Raw genomic sequence first — 13,979 nt, forward strand, 5'->3', positions numbered from 1 at the left:
GCCGTGACCTTGAGGTAATACCCCCTTCCCAGATAGGGTTGCATGAGCCAGGCTGATGAGAACAGCGCTTCAACAGTAATGTGATAGCCCCTGCAAGGGATGTGGTTTGGTAAAGGTAGCTTCGGAGATGGATCCCCACTGCAGCCCCTCCCTCCATCCGTGGCCCCTCTCCACGTAAAGAGAGACGCTCTCCTTGGTGTGACTGCTGGGATTATGGAAACACCACTGCAATCCCAGCAGACCTCACTCAGTCTGAGCTCTGGTTCTTCATGCAACACCACCGGAAGGAATCACTGAAGTACGAGCAATAGTTATAATAATAAAAATGACAACTGCTCCTATTGAGTGATTGCTGGGTGCCAGGGATTGTGGTTAGTACTTCATGTGGGTTATCTCATTTTGCCCTTACAAGACCCGCAGCAGTAAATACTATACTAATTTCCACCACATTCCACAGCTGGGGAAACCGAGGCTTGGAGAAATGCCTTGCCCAAGGAATCAGTGTTGTCTGACTCCAAAATCTGTGCTCTTGATCACTACATGATGTCTGTACCTCTGTTTCTCCATCTGGAAAATGGAGAAAGTGAGAAGACTTGAGAATGGAGGCTGAGGGAAGGGACTGGAGCTGTTTAGATCAGAAAAAAACTCTTGGGGCTGTTAAGATGACAATCTCCAAATACCTACAGGGATGTCAGGGGCAGACATGGCTAGCTGCTCACCACATATCCATTCTCTCCTTCTTCTCCACTAAGAGTACCTTAATCTTGTTTAGAAAAGATCAGTGTCTGGCTAAAAATGTTCACCTCCCAGACTCCTTGCACCTAGAGAAGGCCACATAACTCATCCTGAAGAATGAAATCGAAACCCCTGGGTGGGCTCTACTTCCCCATGAAGAGACGCTGTTGCATTTCGACCTCTGCCCCGCAATGCAGAGGTGAAGTTATGGGGACAGGGGCCATCTTTGGATAAAAGAACAGAAGCCACACTCTTAAGAGAGCAGGAGGGAAAGACAGGTGGAGGTGGGTCCCTGAGGGCATCATGGAGCTGCCGTGACCGCCTTGCACTGCCTCTCTGATCTTATGAGAAGGTAAGTAAGCCCAGTGGTTAATTATGGGTGGATTTTGTTACCTGTAGGGAAGCACAGTTCTAACAGATCCGGTCCCTGAGGGCAGAACTGGGACCAATGCTTAGAAGCTACAGAGAGGCAGAACATTCCTCTGGTTTTAGCAAATCCAAAAGTCAAAGCTGTCCAAAGTCGGCCTGGACTGTCCCAAGAGGTAGTGAGTTTCTCATGCCTGGAGATATAGAAGCAGTACTGAAGGACTGCTTGGCAAGGGTGCTGGCAAAGGCATTCTGACATTGTCTGGGGCTGGACCAAATGGCCTTGCATGCTTTAATCATACCCACTTTAGGAGGTGAGGAAAGGACCCCAGGATCTGTGCCCAGTTATGTGTGGGCGAGACTGTTGTCCTACAATGAATGACCTGCAGGGCCCTACTAAGGCACGTCCACTAGGATTTTGAGCAATGAGGGAAATGGTCTATATCTGTGCCATCCAATACGGTGGCTGTTAGGCACTTGACACGTGGCTCCTGCGACTGAAGAATGGAACTTTTAATTCATTTAATTTCAATCATTTTACATTTCAATTGCCCCATGTGTCTAGAGGGTCCCATGTTGGCATAGCGATCCGTCCCTGCCCCATCCCACACTCTCTCTGTGCTCTTCTGTTGTCCTCCTCTCTCACTCTGCATCAGCCATGCTGGTCTCCTCACTGTCCCTAGTGCATGCCAGACATGTCGTCACCCTGGAACTTTCTCCTTGCTCTGCTCTCTGCTGGGCTGTTCTCCCCTCAGAGGTCCCTGTGGCTAACTCTTTCAGCTCCTTCGTGTCACTTTCTCAACAAGGTCTACCCTGACCATTGATTTAAACAGGCAACGTGCTTCCTACCACATGCTCTGTAATTTATCTATCATGTCTGCTGTGCTGTCTGTCTTCCCAACTAGAATGCAAACTCCATGAAGGCCGGAATCTGTAGGTGTTCTTCCCCAAGAGTCTAGAACACATAGTAGGTGCTCAACAAATATCTGTTGAATGTGTTTGAAGGCGTAAAGGAGTCAAACGAAGCCTCCCATTATGAGATGTCAGAGACCTTACATCAGTCAGTCAGCAACGCTCCCTGACCTTGGCCTCACATATGTGTTATGCATTGTACTAGGTGCCAGTCGCCTGGCAATGAACACAGCAGACAGGGTCTCTATTTTCAAAGGGTGCACATCCTAGCAGAGAAAATAGAATGAATAAAGACAATGGCAGGTGGGGGGGGCGGGGCAGTTGAGGCAGGGGCACACCAGACACCAGATGCCAGGGACACAAAAACAGGAAACCCAGGCTAGAAGGGAGTTCAGAGCTTCCCTGAGGAAGAAACATTTGAGCTGGGTGAGGCCTGATGAATGAGATGGTGTTAGCAAGATAAAGAGTAAGGGAAAAGCATTTTGGGCAAATGGAACGGCACGTGCAAAGGATCATGGGTAGGAAAAAGAATGGCCCTTTGGAGGAACTGCAGCTGAAGGTGAGCGGTGTGAGATGAGGCTAGTGTGATAAGCTGGAGCCAGACAGGAGAGGTCTTATGGGCCAAAGTAAGGAATCTGAAATTTTTCCTAAAGGCAGATACACTTGATGCCCACATCACAGCTCAATCTACCCCTAATTTCTGTGGAACAGCTATGGAGGGTTGTTCCCCTGGCACCACCAGTATCCCAGAAAGCTTTCCACTTTCTGCTCAGAGCCTGCTCTGATGCTGCAGGAGGCCCCTTCACCTACACCCCAAGTGCAAGCACACCCAGAAGTGTGGGGGAATTTATGCTCCCAGGAAAATCTTCAACAAATGGGGGACTGGAGCAAGTGGATAATGCTTTGCCCACCCTCCCCCATCCTCCAGGTACACAATCTGGGGAGTGTTCTGTACCGAGGTCCCAGCCCTGTGACTTGCAGAGATGCCTTCAAAACACACATTTATATTGGCTTTTCCTTCTTCCCTATCTCACTCTACCCACTCACTTCCTCTTGGCTACTTCTTCCGGGCATCGCCTTCCAAATCAACTTCCTGCACCCAAATCCTTGTCTCAGGCTCTGCTTTCAGGGGAATCCAAACTAAAGACCACATGAAAGTTCTGCTTACCAGAGTGGCATGGTCAGGCTTACATTTTTCAAAGCTCACTTCAGCTGTCGTGTGGATAAGAGTAAAGGACAGAAAGAGGAGTGAAGAGCTGGGCGGGGGCCCTGACAGTGATACGGTGAGAGAGGCTGGGGGCCGGCCCTGGGCTGGTGGCAGTAGAGGCAGAGAGACGAGACTAGAAACAAATAAAGGGCACTTGGTTCCCCCTCAGGACCAGAGGCTCAGTGGGAAGGTGGGGTGACGTGGAGGCTTGGCCTGGGCCTGCCTGGCTGTGCCAACCAGCCTCGCCAAGTTTCATCCCTCAGTCCTGGCCTGGCTCCCAATACTTGTGGCAAAAGTGCTATTTTTAGAGAGCTGGGTGTTTACTTGAAGGATTTGAAGGCTGGGCTTTATTTTTAACTCTTCTCCCAATGGCAGGGCCCCACTGGTATGGACTGAGGAAGTCAAGTGGAAGTTGGACTGGGCTTTGGAAGCTCAGGGGAGAGAAACGGCCTGCACACAGCAGGGAGGATGAAGCTCAGAGGAGGAGCCTGCTGGGCTCTCCATGTTCCGCTCGCTGGAGTCTCGGGGTAAGAAGAATGATGATAAAACTGGCCAAGGACTCTCCTTCCCGAGCACCTAGTGAGCTCCAAGACCACACAAAAAGTTCTCTACACACATCATCTCACTTAGTCCTCACCAACACTGGTCAAGTGGGGGTGGGGGTAGGGGTGAAGCTGAGATCAGAGAATTTGAAGCCTCACTGTGTCAGTTATTTGGGGACTTTGGGATAGTGTCCTCATCTGTAAAATGGGTTAATATAATAAATGGCACTTCCCTCATGAGGATTAAGTGAGATGATGCAATAAAGGGAATTAGCACAGGTCTGGCACTCAGTAGAGAGAGCAGGACACTGGGCTGGACCAGGCCCTGTCCTAAGCACTCAACCCACTCATATTCCCCAGGAGGTGGGTTTTCTCATGATCCCCATCTTAGAGATGAAGAAATGGAGGTATAAAAAGTTTAGGAGGAAATCATTTGCTCCTGCAGCCACCAAATGTCCAGGACTGGAACCCAGGCATCCTGGCTCTGAGTCTGAGCCCTTGAGCCCTTACTGACGGCAGTCACCATCATTCTCGTTATTACCGATATTCCAACACCTCTGTCTGGGCCCTTCTGGCATTAACCCCTGAGTCCTTGGCACTGCTTGGGGCCAAGCATTGGCTTCACATGGTTGGACCTTTCACTGGGATGTGGGGAAATCCTGGCATTGGGGACAACGGGTATTTTTCTCACAAAGGTGCCGGCTGTTAGCCTGTCTGTTCTGACTCTGATATTTAGGCTAAAAAATCCAGCTGGAGAGGCTTTGGAGCTGGACCGTAGCACAGTTAATAAGGTTGGGGGTCAGGAAGAGAAAACGTTCTACCTCCCAGAACTCTATCCCCTTCCTAGTTGATTTAGTAAATGTGACCCAGATGCCAACCCAGGTTGCATAAGAGCCCTGTGGCCACGCTCTTCTCTCTGCTGTGCCCTTGAGTTGCTGGTCCTTTCTAGGCCTCACTTTCTCCATCTGTGAAATGAGCACATTGGGCTGCATCCTCCTGAAGGTGCCTTCCAGCTCTGACCGGCTTCTTCCGGGGACCGATGGGAGCTCGTGGAATCTTTTCTCTGGTTCTCCACTCTCCAAGCTCGGGAGGCCTGGCTCCTCCAAACATGTTGCCTTTATATTTGAACATCTCCCTGCTGCCAAGCTCTCTCTCTCTCCCCAGACCTCTCAGCTCACAGCGGAGTCACAGCTACCTCGTGTATGTCACAAGAGTCTGGCTCTGACAACTGGGACATTCCACTCGCCCAGGTCTTCAGTCTCTGGGAGCAAAAGGATTTTGTCCATCTGGTAATTCTCGCAGGAGGGATGTAATGGAGGGCAGGAGTCTGGGACTGGGGACTCTTCCAATGTTTCAAGGCTGTCCCTAGGGAGTTTAATCCCCCTTAGCGGAACCCCATACCCAGGAATCTCAGGTGGAGAGCTGGGAACACGGAGAATAAGAGTAAACTTTTGCCTCCATGGGCGTGGGCAGTCAAAGGTCATCACTGGGTTAATGGAACACCTCATTGTCCTCAAACAATCTGTCAAAGATGCCAAAGACTGATAATACACAGTGTTGGCAAAGGTGTGATAAAAACTGCCCTCTTTTACAGGATTGTGTGTGTGTGTGTGTGTGTGTGTGTGTGTGTGTGTGTGTGTGTGTGTGTTGGGGGCAGGTAGGTTATAAATTAGGTGACTGGGAGAAATATAATTTGAAAATCATCTGATAATAATTAAAATGCAGATTGTTTTTGACTCAGCAATTCTACTTCTAGAAATTTAACTCAAAAAGTAGATCTGTGGAAGCCGAGACAGGCAGAGATGTGGGGGTCCCTCAGCTGTCTTAAACTTGCACCCTTTTACAATAGTTATTATTTTAAATACCTATTGAACATATGCTGAGGGGAGCATTACATAAGGGTAGTTTGGAGTTTTGCTTGTTTGTATTAACCCACTCAATGGTAGTGTTGACCTTGTCAGGAGAGACACCACTAAACTTACATTGTGACAGTGAAGGTCAGGACTCAGTCCCTTGTAAAGACCTGGGTTAATCGGCATTATATTTCCAATGTGTTCCAGTGATGCTTGATGGTGTCTGATAGGACAAGGTGCCTGGCTGAGCCATCCCTTTAACCAGCTCCATGAGCAAGAATATGAGCAAGATATTCACCGAAGCCTCATTTGTAGTCATGAAAACATGAAATAGTTTCAATCTCCATCAAGAGAGATCTGGTTAAATAAATCATGACACATCCGAACTATGAAATATTATGCAACTGTTAAAAAGAATAAGGCAGATCTACATGCATAAAAGAAAAAGATCTCCAAACACGGCAAGTCAAAAAAAGCAAGCTACCTACACAACATTATGTAGGTAGTCTGGTTGTGGGGGGAAAAACCCCACAATAGCTAAATGGAAGAATGCTCTAAGCGCATTATTAGCAATGGTTTCTTTAGAGGTGCGTCTAAAGGTGGAGATAGGAAAGATTTTATTAGTTTTCGACGATTGTGAATTTCCCTAAAGTTTAACCAAGATATTGTACTGAACAATATAAAAGGAAGAAAAAGAAAAGAAAGAAAAGCAACACAGAGAGAAAGGGAGAAGCTGACTGAATCTGAGTGGCAGAGCACTCAGTGTAGTGGCTGAGAACATAAACTCTGGGGCCAGAATCTCGGTTCTAGCAATTGCTAGCTGTGTGACCTGGGATATGTTTTAAAAGTCTCTATGTGCCGTAGTTAGAATTAGATGAGTGAATTCAGCTGAGCATTGAGACTAGTATATTTGAAGCTCTTTAACCTGGAGTTCAAAGCCCGTCCTAACCTGGCCCAGCCTCATCTCTAATCTCTTAGCCCAACCATCCCAGCATTCGCAATGACTCACCGCTCCCAAAATACACCACACACGTTCCTACCTCCATGCCTCTACCTGGAATGACCTTTCTCTCTCTCTTCTCCAATTGGCAAACTCCCAATCAGTGTCACCCGCCACCTGCAGGGAGCTTTGCCAAACCACTCCTGGGGCAGTCAGTGACTCTGCTCCTGCCTTCCCTTAACCCACCACTGATGACGTTGACCCCTGTCTGCCTTCACCACTAAGCCGGGAGTCCCCCAGGATGCTGACCACGCCGATCCACAGGGTGTCCAGTGCTCCAGCACAAGCCTGGCACAGAGTGAGTGCTAACCAAAGTTTGGGCGGTGGGTGGTGGGGGGAACAGCCGAAGGTCAGATCACGGTTAAGAGCATTCTAGAACCAGGTCTCCTGGCTCTGGAGTCTCAACTCCGAACTCTGCCATTACTCAGCTGAATGACCTTGTTTGAGATACTTAACCTGTCTGTGCCTCAGTTTCCCCATCCGTAAAATGGGAATAATAGTACCTTCCTCAGAGTTGTTTTGAGGATTAAATAAGTTAAATACGTGAGGTACTTAGAATCTTGCCTGGAGCCCAGAAATAAGGACTATATGAATGTTCGCTAAATAAAATCAAATAAACAGGACACGGGCAATTAGCAAGACTCACCCTCAGACCCAGTCCAGGGCCAGGCCCTCTTCCCCCTGGGTGGTCTGCATATCCTGGTGCTGCTGGAAATGCTGACAGTTGCAGGTCACAGCTTGAAATGGTACCCTTCCGCCCTTCTTGCTAGTCAGGAGCAAACCTTGCTCAGGTGCTGAGGAGTCTTTCACACCTGTCAATCTCTTGCCAATGTCTCTTTTTATCAAAAAAAGATCAGGCTTTGGGCTCATGTGCCTTCGGAATTAGTAGTTTGACCTCAGACTTTAATAACATTGTTGTTTTCTGAACTTCCTGAGATATTAGTCTCCCATTTTCAACAGTGACTCCAATGTCTTTCTAATATCTTTAATATCTGAACTTCCTGAGATATTGGTCTCCCATTTTCAACAGTGACTCCAATGTCTTTCTTTTTTCAATAAATGTACATAAGTATTTTTAAGTAAATTGATTTAAAGATAGAGATTAAAAGGGTAAGTAGAGATGGTACAGGGATGTAGCAAAAATTGGGGTTGTGGCCTACAGAAATGCAAGTTTGCGAAACAGAGGTGTGGGGATGGTAGAGAAGACAGGGCCTTCCCTCGGGGCGATTTCATTCTCAGGGGAGACTCTCAGATCGGTACAGAATGACATATGATTAATAACAACAGCTTATACCTCCCTGCATGCTTTCAAAGCACAGGCCCTTTACATGGACTATTTCTTTTATTCTCCGCAACAACGCATTGAAGGAGAAATTAATGTAATTCCTATTTGAGGAATAAAGAGGAAAGTGAGGCCCAGAGAGGTGGGGCAACTCGCCTAAGGTCACATAGCTTATAAGAAGCTGAACCCAGATTCAAACCTGGGTCTGTCCAATGCCACAGCCCAAGCTCTTATAGCTACTGTATCACAGTTACTGAGAAATTCACCTCCCAGTAACTCAGAAAGCCAGCTCTAACCCCTGTATTCAATTAGGGAATTTCCTGGGAAGGAGATGGGGGTGGGGATGGAGGAGCAGAAGACAGGCCAGTTGAGGGGACCCTGCCTTCAGGGCCCCATTGATGCCACCTTGGTACAAAACCTAAGATGTTCTGAACCTCACTCCCTAGGGCAGCTGAGAACTCCTGCAGGCCAGCTCCGCCTCTGCTGCCGGGACGAGCAAGAAGAATACTAGACAATGACAGTAATGATTCACATTTTTTGAGTGTTTCCTGCTTCCAGCCCTGTGCAGAGGGCTTCATATACAGTCTCTGATTTAACTCGTGTGAAAACATTTCGAGGTAGGTATCATCATTCTCTTTTCAGAGACTAGCGAATCGAAGTCTGGAGAGAAGACAAGACATGGTAAGCGAGAGGCAGAGCCAAAGCCCCACTCTTAACCACTCACTGTGCTCCTTCCAGATGAGAGCCATTCATCAGGGTGTTGGCATGACAACCAGAAAAGTTTAGACACCTCCCCAAACATCCCAGCTTCCTTCCATGGCCCAGTATCCATGACCTTAAAAGGCGTTACCAAAAGAGTTCTTAGCCACGAAATCTGAAGACATGAGGCTACTTCCCCATCAACCACTTAGTGACTGTGGGTATCTCTTTGTCCTTTTCTGGACCTTGATTTCCCCATCTGGTCAGTGAAGGAGATGGACTATCTCGTAGGGCCCTGAACGGGTCTAGAGCAACCTCATCCAATAAAAGTATAACGTCAGTCACACGTTTAATTTTTTAATTTCCCAGTGACCACATTCAGAAAAGTACAAAGAAAAAGGTGCAATGAATTATAATAATCTAACCCAGTGTATCTAAAATATAATCATTTCAACATGTAATCAATATGAAAATTATTAATAGGTTATTTTAGATTCTTTTCTTACTAAGTCTTCAAAAGCCAGTGTGTTTCACACTTACAGCACATCTCAATTCAGATCGACCACATTTCAAGAGCTCAACGGCCACATACAGCTCGCGGCTACCATATTGGACAGCACGGTCCAGAATCTTTTTCAATCCTTAGCCCACTTTAGAGGGACAAGACATCTTGGCTTCCTCCCTTCCTTCTGTCCTGATCCTCTGTGGCCCAATTACTCACCAAAGTCCTCGGGAGGGAGACAACCCTGTGTTTCCTCCTAACCCAAAGATTCCCTTAATTGGAAATTCAGTCTGAGCTTAAAACCCAGCCAGGCAGCCACCTCCCACACGGCACCAGCGCTGTGGGCTCACAGGAAGTATTCCTCAGACACACAAGGGATCCAAATGTCCCCTGTGCTCCCCTCCCGGTAGCACAATGTGGAGCGAACAGGGTACCACCTTCTTACTCCGGAGCCTCGATTCCCAGCTTGGGCCTAACAGCCTTCTCAGGAGCTCACATTCACATTCAAGGGCACAGGGCTCAGCAGGACGGACAAAGAGGGCAGAGAAAGCAAAGGGGCAGAGAAGGGCAGCATTTTGCCTCCAGCAGGGGAGAGCTTGGGGAAATCCCTCCTTATTCCCAAGCTTCCATTTCCTCGACTTTAAAATCAAACATGTTAGAAGATGACAATGACCGCTTTTACTGCTGGCCACTCTGTGCCAGGCATTTTATAGGCATTAGCTCATCTACTCCTCAGAACAACCCAAAGAAGAAAGAGGATCCAAGATTCAGAGTGGTGAAGCCACTTGGGCGAGGTCACACAGCTCTTCAGTAGATGAACCAGAATTCTAATTCATAATTTTCTGACTCAAGAGCCTAAGCTCTTACCTACTCTAAGCTCTGCCATGTCCCAGGGTGGCCCGTTGTAACTATATACACTTGGCAAAATAATTTTAAATGTTCCCTTTGAAAGAAAGGACAAATCTCCTTACAGAAGAATTCCAAATATGTCAACACTCCCCGCCCCAAAGGTGGAGCTTAATTCCAGACCCTTCTCCATCTTGGGCATAGGCTGAAATTAACATCTGGATTCCAAAAAAAAACCAAAGTATGAAAAGGGGGAAATGGTAACTTTACAGCAGAGAAACCTGGCAGACACCACCTTAACCAAGTGATCAAGGTTAGCGTCACTGGTGACAAGTCATGCTGATCACGTGCCCCTGGTATGACGCAATGAGAAGAGCACTTTACCCGTGTGGTTTTCTTCCTCAAAACCTATAACCTCAGTCTAATTATGAGAAAAATATCAGATAACCCGAACTGAGGGACATTCTACAAAATACATGACCAGTACGCCTCAAAACTGTCAAGGTCATGAATAAGGCAGGACTGAGAAACTGTCATGAGCAGAGGACACTAGGAAGACTTGACAAGTACATGCAATATGGGATCTTGGAGGGGATCCTGGGACAGAAAAAGGACTCCAGTGGAAGAACTAGTAAAATTCAAACAAATATATTTGACAAACATATTATTGCCATGTAAGAAGTTAACATTAGGAGAAACTGGGCAGGGAATATATGGGAACCCTCTGAACTACCTTTGCAATTTTTCTATCAATCTCAAATTATTCCAACATATGAATTTTGTTTTTTTAAACGTGCCCCCTTTAACTCATACAAGTGTCCAAGTTTGGACAATTAAAAAACATGATCACCTGGACCTAAGCCTGGCTTTGCCCCCGACCAAGAAGTCTTTAAAAAATTACCCATACCATCATCATCTCAACGATACTCACTGCACGCACATTCACAACAATTTAAAGTTTACAAAGTTTAAAGATAGCAAGATGTGCTGGTTAAAGCTTTGGAATCAGAAAGCTAGGGGCTGACGCCCTGGTTCTCCCACTTGCTTGCCAGGTGGTCTTGGCATATTATATTCTTTCTCTGGGTCTCAGGTTCCACATCTGTAAAATGAATTCATTGAATGACAACCAGGACAAGTAAGGCTTATTGAGCCTTTACTAGGTGTCCAGTACTACAACGGATACTGTGATATGTCACCCAGTTTCCCCTTCAGGATTGAAAGACTTATCTCTACACCACCCCCCACCACCATGCTCAGAGTGCTGCCGGCTGTCAGCCTTGTCTAGGGATTGCCCTTGGCTGAAGAGGACCATCCAGCCCCAGGTCATGCCCCTTTTCGGAGAGTAGCCTGCATCCACTGCAGAGGATGTAAAGGTCCGGCTCACTCACCTCAACTTGGACAACCCCGAAGCTCATCTCCACTGCAGCACACCCTTGTGGTCTGCTGAGGCACTGCTGGAGACTGCACTATGGCCCACCTCACTCTGCCATAGCGCAGTCCTGCTTCCTTTCCTTCCCCACAAGTGTTGATACTGAGAGCACTCTGCAGAAACTTCCTGCACACTAATTTCCATCTCAAAGACAGTGTCCCAGAAAACTTGCCCCACAATCAGACTGAATCACTGGATCTGCACTATCTTTCTTGACCTTCAGACCAAGCCTACTGTAATAGATGACAGTAGTTGATGTTGAAGAAGAAAACCAATTTGGCCAAGAATATACAAATAAGAAACAGTGACTCCACTGATGGGGAAACTGAAGCTCATGCAGGCAAAATGATTTGCCAGGTCTCTGAGCTAAAAAATGGTAGAGCCAAGATTTGGCCCTAGGTTTGCATAATTCTAAGGACCACAGTGCCACAGCCTCTAGCCCAGGCTATTCAGAGCAACCAGCAGGATTGCTGTAGGCACCGGGACAAGCGAGTGCCTTTACCATTGTCCTGCCACATCACCGCTGTCCCCGAAGCTCACTCCACATTTGCAAAAAGGGAATTATAACAGTACCTACCTCATTAAAAACTTGTAAAGATTAAAGGAGTTAAGATGTGTAAAGACCTCAGAATGGTGACTGGCATGTACGGTGCCCTCTATAACTGGTAGGTTAAAAATAAATCACGTAAGCAGCGTAAAGTGGCTGTGAGACGTTCTGAGAAGCCAACACGCTGAGTGAGAGATGGCCTGTGACAGGAGGCTGGGCCTCATCAGCTTTCAAAGTGGATAAGACTTGACCTGAGCTCTGAAGGAGGAGTAGGAATTAAGGGAGCAATAAGAAGAAGGAAGAGAAGTCCAGGCAGAGGAACCGGAAGGAAAAAAAGCCCTCTGGCAAGAGAACTAATGAAAGATGATACGAGGCCAGCATGACTAGCACAGAGAGAAAAATCCAGGTCCGGGGCAAGAGTGGTAAAAAATGAGGCTGCATAGGAAGGTAAGAATCAGATTATAAAGGGCCACTTACTACCTGAGTGATTCGGGACAAGTCCCTTTATCTCTCAGAGCCTCATTTGGCTCATCTGTAAAATGAAAATAGAAATCGTATGAATCTTATAAGGTCCTTAAGGAGATTGAATTAGCCAATATTTGTAAACCATTTAAAATAGTGCTATGCACACAGTAGGTACTATAAATGTTTGAAGACAACATTAAAACTTTTCCTGAAGTACAATGAGAAGACATAAAGGCATCTGAATATGGATTAAAGGGTGAGTGCTGAATGGATGGGAGGGTAGATGGATGCAGGGCTGGTAGGTGGGTAGGTGGGACTAGTTAAGTAAATGGAACAGTGCATGGATTGATGGATGGAAGTATGGTTGAGTGAAGGAGAAGCTTGAATGGATGGATGATGGATAAGTGGTTGGGTGATTGGGTAGGTGAGTGTGAGCGGATACTGTTTCAGTGGATGGAAGCATGGTAGGATGGGTGGCTTGACAGATGGAAATGGTTGAGTGAATGTGCGTGGTTGATGGATGAAGGAATGGATGAGTGGTTGAAGGGCGTCTGGATGTTTGGACAGTATCTGGGTGGGTGGGTGGTTGGTTGGTTAGATGGATGATTGGATGGTTAGTTGGGTAAAGGGATGGAAAGTTGAACAGGTCGATGGGGGTAGATGAGGAAATGATTGGGTGGATGGGTGATCAGATGTTAGACACGCTGAGTGACTCAAGGTGGCTGGATAGAGGTGTTCAGTGATAGAGGGACTGTTCAGGTATGTAGTAGAGAAGTTAGATGAATGAAAGGGTTGAGAGAATGGATGGATGACTGGGTGGTTGAATGGGTAGTTGGATAGATCATTTTGGTGGAGAGATGGTTGTTCAGGTGGCTATGAGAAAGGTTGGGTGAATAGAAGGGTCAGGTGTATGGAGGAGTTGGTGAATGAGTGGATGGATGGATGGATGGATGGATGGATGGATGGATGGATGGATGGATGAATGGACGTGGATGGATGGATAAGCAGGTGACACCAGATCCTGAAATGCCAGCAATCAATCCTCTAAGGGTCATGAAGGAACCATTACAGGTGACATCAGATCCTGAAATGCCTGCAATCAATCCTCTAAGGGTCATGAAGGAACCATTGATGGTTAAAGAAGCAGAAACCAGGTTGGAGATAGGGCCTCCTAGGTGGCCCGGTCCCAGAACCTCTTCCCTGAGAGGGCTCATCCCATCCGTGCCCACCCCGGGGGTCCTACCTGGAGGCGGCGATCTCTGCCTTCTGGCGCGCTATGGCGGCGGCGCGCTGGGCGCCCTCCATACTGTGCTCCACCTTCTGGCGGACCTTGCTGCTCTTGAGTGGCAGCACGCGGCGCTTGGTGCCTTTGACCAGCACGTTGTGGCGGTATTTGCCCTCTTCGCGGTGGCCGTCGGGCAGCGTGGTGCAGCCGTAACCGTGGCGCAGGTTGTCCAGCCACTCGCCCTCATAGCGGAGGCCGCTGGAGCGCTCGCTGACGCCGAAGCCCGAGCGCTTGTCGTTCTTCCACTCGCCCATGTAGGTCTCGGTGGTGGTGGCGTCGATGTCGGCCTCGAAGGGCGCGGCGTCGTCG

At 47.6% G+C, this 13,979-nt stretch overlaps 1 protein-coding gene across 1 annotated transcript in view; it reads right to left on the bottom strand.

Annotated features, from left to right (window-relative positions):
- The window catches only part of JPH2 (junctophilin 2), a 56,792-nt gene that overhangs the window by 20,685 nt on the left and 22,128 nt on the right, over nt 1–13,979 (bottom strand). The window contains exon 3 of the mRNA XM_015596898.2: nt 13,629–13,978. Within this exon, the coding sequence (XP_015452384.1) occupies nt 13,629–13,978 (350 nt within the window). The remainder of the gene's footprint in view (nt 1–13,628; nt 13,979) is intronic.

The sequence above is a fragment of the Pteropus alecto genome, unplaced genomic scaffold, assembly GCF_000325575.1.
Source record: "Pteropus alecto unplaced genomic scaffold, ASM32557v1 scaffold45, whole genome shotgun sequence".
In the NCBI taxonomy this organism is placed as follows: Eukaryota; Metazoa; Chordata; class Mammalia; order Chiroptera; family Pteropodidae; genus Pteropus; species Pteropus alecto.